Genomic DNA, 11,197 nt, shown 5'->3' on the forward strand with positions numbered 1-11,197 from the left:
GCCACTGGGCTGGCCCCTGTTAGAGAGTTTTAAATGCACCACTTCTTTAAAGAAATGGGGTTAGGAGATAGTTTCATAATTTTTACAAATTCAACCATTTTGAGTAAGACTCCCTGCCTCGCTTGGTACACATTTAGTATCAGAGAAGAAAGAAGCGTTGCTTTTGGGTGGCGGGAAGAACAATAGACTGAGAACAGAGAAGTATACATCATGGCCTCAACTCTGTCCCTCACTAGCTGCTTGTGGGCATGTAACGTGACCCCTTCCGGCCTCGGGGTCTTCACATAGAAAGGCTGGCCTTGGACTACATCACCTCTGAGGCTACTCCCGGTGCTGACTGCATGTCTCCTACCATGCCTGTGTAAAGCACGTCAGCCCCTCTCACCTATGGAGAATCTCACTATAGGCTCAACTCACTTCATCCTGGACCTTCACACACAGCCCACTCCTCCTCGCTGTTCTGGCCTGGTCTCCCCTGTCATACCTCTGTCTCTGACTCTGGCCTACAGCCACTCCATAATTCTCTGAGCCCAAATAGCTTTCCTCAGTATCAAGGATCTCTAGCAGCCCAGGAGAAACCTGAAACATTTTCTAATGTTCTGGTCCAGAACCATTGGCTGATTTGGATTCTGTTTCTTTCTCTTTTACACTCAGATGGCTTAAGAGTCATTAAAGCGTACAACGCGATGTACGAGATTCCTCTCAAATCATACTCAGGCAAGCCCATGCAGGCTGTACGCTGCCCAACTCCAGGGAACCATTCCCATGGCCCCTAAGGCAAATGGTGTCCCGAGGAGTTGTGCAGTGTAGCAGCACTGGCCTCAGGACAGGAAGCTATGACGCCTTCCAACACTGCAGTCTCCTGGTTAAAAGTCACATTGCTGGGCTTTTGAATCTTCTCTCTACCACTTATGAGCTGGGGCAAATCACTTAACATTTCTGCTTAATCTGAGTCATGCATTTATTGGAACACCAGTTACCTTACCTCATTGCCTATAAAATAGAAATGGTATTTCTCGCTTTTATGACTCTCTTCCCCTAGTGTGTTTTGTGATGAGAAATTCCACTTGCCTTCCCAACTCTCATCAAATCCTGCAACCTGGGCTGACTCATGACCCTGTTTCCTGGCCCACAGGTGAATATTGATCACTTCACGAAGGACATCACAATGAAGAACCTGGTGGAACCTTCCCCGAGCAGCTTTGATGTGGCTCAGAAAAGAATCCATGCCCTGATGGAAAAGGATTCACTGCCTCGCTTTGTGCGCTCTGAGTTTTATCAAGAGTTAATCAAGTAGCAATTTAGTCTGGCTATGAGAATCACCTTGTGAGTTATTCTTCCATAATAACCCTGCACTTTCCAGCAACCTACATGTCTTCCCATAGCAGCTTTGCTCAAAGATAACCGAACCGGGAAAATCCTAGGGAGTGTTGCTTATTCTTTTGGCCCACGTTGTTTTCCATGTTTATTGTCTGAATGCCTTCCTTTCCCAGTTTCTTCTTCCTGCCCCATTCTCAGTTAAGCTCTACCCAGTGTGTGGTTGTGAAATGCAATCAGAATCACGGAAAAATTCTGCCGAAGTCAGGGAAGTATAAGATAAGAATATGAGGTCATTGAACCTAAGTCCACTTGGTTTAGGTAAAGGATCGCCGTCTAAATTGGTCTGAAAAAGAATATGGATGTGGAAAGACCAATTTTAAGTGAGACTTATTGATCTCGTTTGTTGTTTTAATTCTGCTCCAGAAGGATCACGCCTCTAACTATTTCTGAGCTTGGTTAGTAAAAGGTGGTGAGAATTTTATGAAGCCACTATTTGATTTTTTCAGCAAATACCTTATTTAAAATATTGATCTTCCCCTTAGAGCATCTTCGTGTTAGGTGGAAATTATAAACAAGAGATACAACCATGAACATGATGTGTTTATACAAAATCAATCTGAACACAATCCATATTGATTTTTTCCTTATACCTCCCTCATATCTTCTCCATAAAGTTACCAAATTCTTTATTAAATCAATGACCTAAGATTGACAATGAACTATTTTCCAAATGTATCTATGCCTCTAGTATATAGGCCCAAAGTTTCAATTTTCAGATTATTTTAAATGCTTGTAAGTGTAAAATTCCAAAATTTTTAACACCAGTCATGTAAAATAAAATGGTTGCTGTCCATTGCAGTGGTCTCTCACCTCAACATCAAGAGGTCTGTACACTGAAATGGGAAAATTCTGTCAAGCCTAAAATGGTTAATTACCTTATCATGTCATCTCTTTTTTTAGTAAATGATGATTTATCTTCAAAACACCAAATTATCTTGGAAAAACTAATTTGACTACATGTAGAGGCCTTCTCAGTGAGACAGGGTTTTAAAGTACCCTGCATTTTGCAAAATAACATGACCTTTTATCTACCCCCCATCTTCCCTCCCTATTTTGTTCCCTGTGTTAATGAATTCTACTTACCATCAAAGTGCGCATGTGGGCCCTAACATGCCTCACACACAGCTAGCTGATAGGCCATGGTATTTTTAGTAAGTTTAAACTTCGAATTCTGTATTTCATTTTTGTAAGTCTTGCTAGAACTTTTTTCTTATCATAATCTAGTAATAAAGAGAACCAAACTAAATGATGTATGAGGGTAACCGAGATGAGGACACTGAGTTAATTAAAAAAAGGAGAAGGTATTTTTTAAAGGATTAATAAAATTCTGAAATGTTTAAGTAGAAGCTTACATTGTTTAGTCTTGTATTTCCTCCTTTGTTTCTCTTTTTCATTCACACACTCCTAGTTCCACATGTTTGTAACCCATTTATTCAGTTATTTCCTCAGAATACTGAAAGTGAAGCAACGATATTACTGTATTCTTCGCGTAAGCACTGACTGTGTTTGTTGGGTGTTCCCTATTTTTGTTATTTCAAATTAATAACATGCCCTTCCTGAATTCTTGCCACTTCACATTCTGAAAATGGGTTGGAGTTACTGGGTCTACTGCCAACACTTCCTAGCGCGGTTTGAGTTCATCCATATTTGTCAATATTGCTCACTTCAAAGAAACTCCGTCATGAGGTAGTCAGCAGCTAGGCCAGATCAACACGGTGATCATGAAGAAGTTCTCCCCATGTCCATTTGCGTAAGAGTGACAAGCAACTCAGATCAAAAGTTCCTGGTACCACCTTCCTCAACATCTCTCTATGCTGCCTCAATCAGTATAAAATTGCCAGTTCTTTACTTTCTAACGCAGGTAGAAAATTTAAGAATGCAAGAATCTAGGTGAGTTTTTTTTTCTTGAATGCCAAAGCATTCTTAAGAAGAATTTTGATGTAATTAAAAATTCAAATTATATTCATATTATTTGAAATAGACAAATGTTTGAAAATTCCCAGAGAATTCACTAGATATTTCAGAACTCATTCAGATGGTTGATGTGACAAAGATTCAGATTGACTATACTCACAAATTGACTGCTCATTCACCCTGTGTAAGCGGGTAGGCTTGTCAGTGGAAGATAAGAAGGGGCTTCACCTTTTCATAAACTGGACCCAGGAAGTAGCGGGCAAGAAAAGTACCCCAAGGGCAGTGCTGCGAAGGCCACAAGAATGAATGCCTTCCAGTAAAATGGTAACATGTAATATGTATATGTATGTATGGTTCTAAATTTAAAGCAATACACACATACATTAGAGACTCCTCTAACATATAAAGTAATAAAATTAAAAGGAATACAAATATCACAGCCCAAAATGAGAAAGCAAACATATCAAAGTTACCCCAGAAAATTTCTCTGAGTGATTTTGAAAGTGTTTTTAAACTGAGAAAAGGAAAAAAAAAAAAAACCAATTGTGTTACTAGAAGTTTCCATGGTAACAGAAAGAAAATACATTTTTTAATTCTTGGAAATTAGAAAAACCAGGATGATCTTTCCAGGAAAAACTGTGTAACATCTATTTTTCAGTCCCTCTGCCTCCTCCTCTTCTTCCCCACTTTCCCTTGAGTAAATCGCCTGGGATAGTAGGAAACAATGCAAGAGCCCTGTGGCGTTTGCATTTTCCTCCCCCGTGAAAATGTAACTACAGTTGTAAGTGGATCTGGGACGTAGAGAGGTGGTGGAACCAAATTGCGGTCAATGGGAATAGGAGTATATGCTTCTTATTCTTGAGAGAAACCAAAGATTAGGCCAGGTGATGGCCCATAACCAAAGTTTTTCTCCCTGGGTTTGATATGGTTTGGGGTTGGCGTCAGATTAGGATCTAAACTGGACTGGAAAACAGAGACAGACAATCGACTCTAGAGTAAATTAGGAGACTGTGTTCCATGTTCATCTGCTAAAGCAGTGCTTGTTCATGGGAACAACCCCCTACACATGTGTGCACATGCACGTGCACACACACACACACACATTTTCTTTTTCCCAGAACTGGGAGAAATTTTTTATTTTTGTCCTCTACAAAGCCATGGATTTTGCTTGCTTGATGTGTTCTTTGTATACACTCCGTTTCAATAGGATGGAGTTATTAATTATTTCCAAAAGAATAATACATTTCCAGAAGTTTCAATAAAAACTTGACCATTAGCACATCAATTGATAAACTAATCAGCATTCCCTGCCAGGGCTTTGTCAAATCATCTGTCCCATCGCAAATTTGATAATTTGAGAATCACTTAAAAGCCTGTTTATATTTCAGGAAAATGATTTTTTACCCCTGAAATCATTTCCTCTAGCTGGCCATTTTCCCTGTCTCCTGGAAACTTAGCAGGTTTGGGAGAGAAAGGGTCGTGGGAAGAAAGAGGAGAAGCGGAGTGGTAAAGGAGTAAGTGGCCAGCCCTATGAAGTGAATCTATTCTCTGGGAAACATTTCAGAGCAGCTCCACTTGATTGAAATCAAATTGCTTCTTGCTGTCTCCAGCAAGATTTGCAGGAAGGTATTTCTTGACTCACAGGCAGCTAAGATCGAAACTTCATTTTAACATCCTAGAGAGTCTTGATTAGATAAAAGGGCAAACAGCGAGGATATACCTTCCTCATTTGGCTCGCATGTGGCAGAAATCAGAGCACAGAGAACTCAGTTTCTAACATCCAAGTGTCCAAACCCAAGGGCCAGGCAACTCTATGCAGGTTCTAGACGTGAGATCTTGATGAATCTCGGTCTATCCTGACTGAATTGTTATTAGACCTCTCTGGTTTTCTAGTCTCTCCATTCTATCAGGCAGTATGTATTTAAAACTTGCTGGGGACAAGGCTTTCTAGTTAACAAGTTATCAATTGCCACTTGAGTTAAACATACTTTCTCCCAAACAGGTTATGTGGCAGACCAGAGCAATAGATATCTAAAGAAAGGCTTTCCCCAGCATCAGCTAACCATCCTGAATCACAAAAGATCAACTCTTCCAACTGAAGAGACATATATAGTAGCTTTGAATGGAAACTCATAGCAGAAAGTGAATGGCAGAAAAAATCTTTGAATATTATCCTCACCTCGCAGTTTAATAATCGTCATCTTAGTTTTTAGTAGAGAAGCTACAAATCAAACTCTGAACACTCCTATCTAGTCTAATAAGCCTCTTGCAACTTGCTTCTTTTCTAACCTGAGATATTTTCCCTCCCCGCCTCACCCCTATGTCTCCCTTCCTCTTCTCCCTCTTCAAGAGGAAACATTTAAAGTAGTTGAGTCTAACCACAAATATGTAATATGAATACATCAAAAGCATTTAACTTCCTATCTAGGAAAATGTATAGGCGAAGGCATAGACAAAACAATGGGAAATGCTGAGACATTTCCCAGTGGAGAGAAGTAACCTGGAGAAACTTTGGCAAAAGTTCTTTTTGTGTGAGACAGTGTCAGGATTTGGGAGAACTAAAATTTTTTTAGATGCTGCAACTCACAATTCATCTTCAGGAGACTCAGCCCAGAGAAAGGAGTAGAAATGAAAGATTTGGAAATCCACTTGTCAGCATTTATCCCAAGTTTTTCATTTACGAATAATTGTGTTTATCTTCTGATTTTGTATCCAATATGTTGTGTACTATGTGACTTATACTTCTCGATAAATAAAGCACTATGTACCTGTAACCACGATCACATATATTATATTAAATATATATCTATATGACAGCCTCATATGAGTCCTTCTTGACTCCTGAACATTCTTTATATGAAACTCTTCCTTAAGATCAGCTTATTTGTTCACTATGCTCCTTAAACCAGTGAATCCTTGATCAATGGGGACAATTCCTATCCTAATAAGCATCAACTGTAATAACAGCCTGACACGCAAAACTCAGAAAGTGCCCCATTTTCATATACTCTGTTGACCGCTTTCCCTTGGATTCAGGCGGCAACAGCTTATTGACCCAGCTGTCCACTGTTAGAACCAACTGAGTGGATTATATCATTTGGATTCTGCAATATCTAGTGAGTATAGTCATCCCCTGTTCCTCCCCCACTGGGGAAAGATCTGAAATCCAGGTGCTGCTGCAAGCAACCCAAGTCTATGACCTTGGATTTGGTGCTCAGATGGTTTAGGTAATGGGCTAAGATCCTACAACTAGTGGGATTGGGAGTGGGCAAAAGGGAAAGCTTGTGTGCAGAAAGAAGCATAAACAGGAGCGTATTTACAGGGAAAAACAATGATGAGAATCCATATGACCAGAGAGATAGAGGAAGGAAGGTAAAAAGAGAGAGAGAGAGAGAGAGTGGGAGGGAGAGATTGAGAGATTGAGGAGAGTATCTGTCTTGGTTTCCAACGGCGTCTTAGTTCTCATTCCCAGTTCCCATAAGGCGTAGCTATATTTAAAGTAGATGCAATACCCCTGAGTCATTTCAATATCACCTATTCTATTTATTTTAATTATTTTGGATGAGTTTCAGAGAGTTTGTACCAAGAAGTATTATTAAAGAAAAGATCAGTGACATTTTCGTCTCCACCACAAAAAAGAAGTGATATTCTCAAGGTCACTATGTGAATCGGTGGCAGAACAGAGGTTAGAGGTCAGATTGACCACCTCTTAGACATCTGTGTGTTCCACCAGACCGAAGGAACCACATGTGATCCCTCAAAACATTAGGATTATTGGCTCTAACTTGAGTAAAATGGGCTAAATGAAACACTGCCCAAGTGGGAACCCATTCTAGCCCCTGTCAGTGATGTAAACCAAGCTGTCCAAGGTACACAATCCCTAAAGCATACTTTGCTAATTTTACATTTTCTAAGTCAGCAGTGTCTTGAAAATTATTTTGCTCACAAACAACTTTCCAAATACCTCAACACTTGGGATGGCTTCCCGGTGCTTCAGTGCATTCTGCATTTGAGTTAGTCTCATCTGGCAAATCTCTGGTCCACTTTCCATATTTTTCTACTTTTCAGTCAAATCCTACCTTCTCAATGTTTTAACTTGTTAGAACAATAGAAAATGTGGATGGAAGACTGGCCCAGTGGCACAGTGGTTAATTTTGCACACTCTGCTTCCACGGCCCAGGGTTCATAGGTTTGGATCCAGGGTGTGGACCTACACATCACTCATCAAACCACACTGTGGCTGCATCCCACATATAAAATAGAGGAGGATTGGCACAGATGTTAGCTCAGAGCCAATCTTCCTCACCAAAAAAAAAAAAGGGGGGGGGATTGAAATTTTATTAGCAAGAAAAGCTTAATAGGAGAAAATCTTTGCTCATTCTTTGGCAGCCAGGCCTATTCCAGGCCTGGGAGAATGCTGAGTTTGAGGCAGGCAGACAAGGGTGGGTATGCAGCCCATAGGTGACAATGAAAGTCTTAGCTGTGTCTTGAAGAAGTGGTGCCTTGTGACTGCTGCTGCAGCTGTCTGTGACGTGTGAGATATAAACACCTGCCTCAGATTGTGCTGCTGAATGCCCGACACCACTGTGCTTCCAAGCAGAATTCTTGAAAACCCTAAAAGACACTTACGGCGGAATTGGAGCCCAGAGGCTTTAATGACTAAGGATGGATGGAGATTGATGTCCTCTGATTTCCTCTAACAGAACATGTATTGTGACTGCTTTTTAATTTAACAACTCAAGCCATAACTTCTATATCTACCTGAGTTGCTCTAGCAATGCTACTGATAACAAGCAGGGAGGTGATAAGGGAAAAATCCAGATTCAGAAAATGTTGGAGCTGGAATAGACATTACAAATGCTCTCAAATGCTCAGGGCGAAAGTTTAGTCTTCCTCTTTCTGCAAAGATTCTTCTCAGCAGAGAGAGATGTCAGCAGCCCGGGGACACAAACACTTGAAGCCCTGAGAGCAAAGGGGAATCCACTTGCTGGCCAATTAGATCGGCCGAATTGTCCTGAGTGATTAGTCGGGTAGCAGTCACCACACACAAAAATCCACTCTGCCATTCTGAGAGATTGTTCCTCCCAATCTCCATTTTAAAGACGAGGAAATTAAGGCCCATAGGGATGAAATAATTTGTAGAAAGTTACACATCTGGAAAACAGCATCATTCTTACAGATGATCTGATTCCAAGTCTGGGGGATTTTTTCTGTAGAACAAAATTTACGATATGCCACATTCACATATCTATAATAACAGATGTTCTTAAAGTTGATGTCAAAGAACCGTAAGATACCAGAGAAATGGTAGTGTGGAGTTGGCCCAGAAAAATTGTGCTTCTCAAAAATATACATTTCTCCTCTATCTCTATAATAATTTTCCCAATAGATATCCTTTCAGATTAACAAAATACTTCTTTAAAAGTAAAATATTCTGTTGGAAAGTTATCAGCTATTCGTTCTTTAATGTGAATATCTCCAATAGGGTGATACACATTGCTTATTTCTTAAAACCTTCCTGAAGACAGCCAGTTGCGATTGAGGGAAAGAGAGGTGTGTCTGCTGTAATGTTATATTTTGAGACCTGGTCATCCGCCTGTGTTATACATGGTCCCATTCTCTGACAGCACCAGATAATTAATAAAGATTTATGGACACAGAAGAGTCTTACATCCTTTGCATTATTCTGGCCACTATTAGGTACTGTTTTACTCTTTGCTGGGATTTGAAGAACTGCAAAGTTCTCATGCGAAATTTCTCAATTACCAATTGCAAATTACCATTTTCAATTTATTCCATTTTGTTAAGCATTGTCCATCACTTAAGAGTTCTCCTTTTGAACACGAACTCTCCTAAAAGGAGTAACACATAAAATCTTTAACAGTTCAGTGACAAGAGAGAAAACAGCTTAGAGCATTTACCTGAAGATGCTATTTTTCTCATGATTTATCGAGTCATGTTAGTCCTCTGTTTAAAATCTTTCAGTGGCTTTCCATGCTCTTCAGCCTTCCATGGGCTCCAGACCCAGGGGACAGAGGGAGTCTTATAGCGTTTGTAAAGGCACATATGTGTCCCTCATTATCCGTTGATTGAATAATACCTCACACATCCATGTATCGTGTAAATTCATCCAGATTTTAAAAGCAAAATACAAATTCACTTAAAAACATTCCTGAATTTCTACTAGCTTGCCATTTCAAATCTTTTAAATTAATAGGTAATAGTATTACAGCTACTCTTGTATGGATGTCCTCAAAAATAGTCTTAAGGGCTTGCCTGGTGGCACAGCGGTTAAGTGCACAAGTTCTGCTTCTGCAGCCCAGGGTTCGCCGGTTCGGATCCCAGATGAGGACATGGCACTCTTGGCAAGCCATGCTGTGGTAGGCGTCCCACATATAAAGTAGAGGAAGATAGGCATGGATGTGAGCTCAGGGCCAGTCTTCCTCAGCAAAAAGAGGAGGATTGGCAGCAGTTAGCTCAGGGCTACTCTTCCTCAAAAAAAAAAACTTAAAAGTTTATTTTAACTCTAAAATTTTGATTGCCACTACCCTAGGGAATAGCACCCTGAATCTTCAGCCAAATACACAAAGTTCTGTAAAGTACCCAGGCTTGGGTGATGTCTTGCAGAGCTCTGAATGCACCAGGTCTTCTTGTGCTCCAGCCCTTGCATGAGGCAGCTCCTTTCACTTCGTTCCCTTTATTTCACCTAGCAAGCACCTACATATTCTTAAAGAATTAGCACACAGATATCATCTTCCCTGAGGAAACTTCCTTTGTACTCATCACATCCCACCTAACTAAAGTGGAGGACATTCTCCTAGTCTGGTATCCTTCCACCAAAGACCAAAGAAGTGTCCTTACCAATTGAACAGGATAATTGTGTGGAACAGTTAGAAAACTCTCTTTGAAGAGTGTTAGAAAAGCAAAGGTCTGGTATTTTAACTTCTGAAAAAGTCTGGACTTGAAAACTTCCAGATACCGCTCTCCTCCTGAGTTTGTAGGATGGGCCGTGAAAGGGAATTTAAATTCCTGAGGCTTTCAACTATGCCCTCAGGAGACACGATACCTCCTACATCCACTCTTGTCCAATGTGACAAATACCACATCAGAGACAAGGGGAGGTTGGCATCCTGAAAGACAAGAGGCTGTTGGGACCTTAATTACCTCAGACCCCTCCAGGCAGATTGTGTCCATCTCCTTCAGGGTAGCTATGCACTAAATTTTCTGGATGTTGTGACTTTGCTCCTTTTCTGTATAAGTAGGTCAGACATCTCTCAGGTTCTTTATCCCTGCACATCTGTAGACAATGTGCTAGCCATTAAAGAAAAATAGAGCAAAGAAATGAGTTATTCTTGTTATGGTGGGTAGCTACTGTGACTTTTCATTCTAATACCATTTCTGTTTCACTTTAGGAGGTGAGCGGGGAGAGGTGGCTAATCTTACCCTTTTGAAATTGCACTTTATTCCTCTAAAAAGATTTAAGAGCACTTGGGGATTGCATGTCTCTTATCTTGACAAATCCTCCCAGCTGAGTCCTTCTAGAATGACTAAGAATAGACAGAAGAAGCAAAAGACTGAATACTTTTAGCTTGTGTGAGAGGCCTTCTATTTTACTTATCAGCTGTCTGTAGTGTCTGCATCATGAAGATAAAAGCATTCTAAATCCAAATGAAAGCATTTATTCAGATCTTAGCTCCTCAAGACAGGCAACAGACGTACATGGAATTTCAGATTCAGATGGCATATTTTGATAAAAACTAAATGACTGTTTCTTTGAACTGTAAGTGTAGACTTCAGAAAATCATGTGTAGATAATATTAGGCTTTAGAGCTGGAAGAATGGCTTTTCTAGTTACAATCATCCTCTCTCTCAAGTTGGCTCAGTACATATGGTGCAGAGTTGC

General features: G+C 40.3%; 1 protein-coding gene across 1 annotated transcript in view; it reads left to right on the forward strand.

Annotated features, from left to right (window-relative positions):
- Nucleotides 1–6,110, forward strand: part of RGS5 (regulator of G protein signaling 5) — a 52,497-nt gene extending 46,387 nt beyond the window's left edge. The window contains exon 5 of the mRNA XM_008518259.2: nucleotides 1,136–6,110. Within this exon, the coding sequence (XP_008516481.1) occupies nucleotides 1,136–1,297 (162 nt within the window). The 3' untranslated portion in view covers nucleotides 1,298–6,110. The remainder of the gene's footprint in view (nucleotides 1–1,135) is intronic.
- Nucleotides 6,111–11,197: the final 5,087 nt, after the last annotated feature.

This window comes from Equus przewalskii, unplaced genomic scaffold (assembly GCF_037783145.1).
Source record: "Equus przewalskii isolate Varuska unplaced genomic scaffold, EquPr2 ChrUn-3, whole genome shotgun sequence".
Lineage (NCBI taxonomy): Eukaryota > Metazoa > Chordata > Mammalia > Perissodactyla > Equidae > Equus > Equus przewalskii.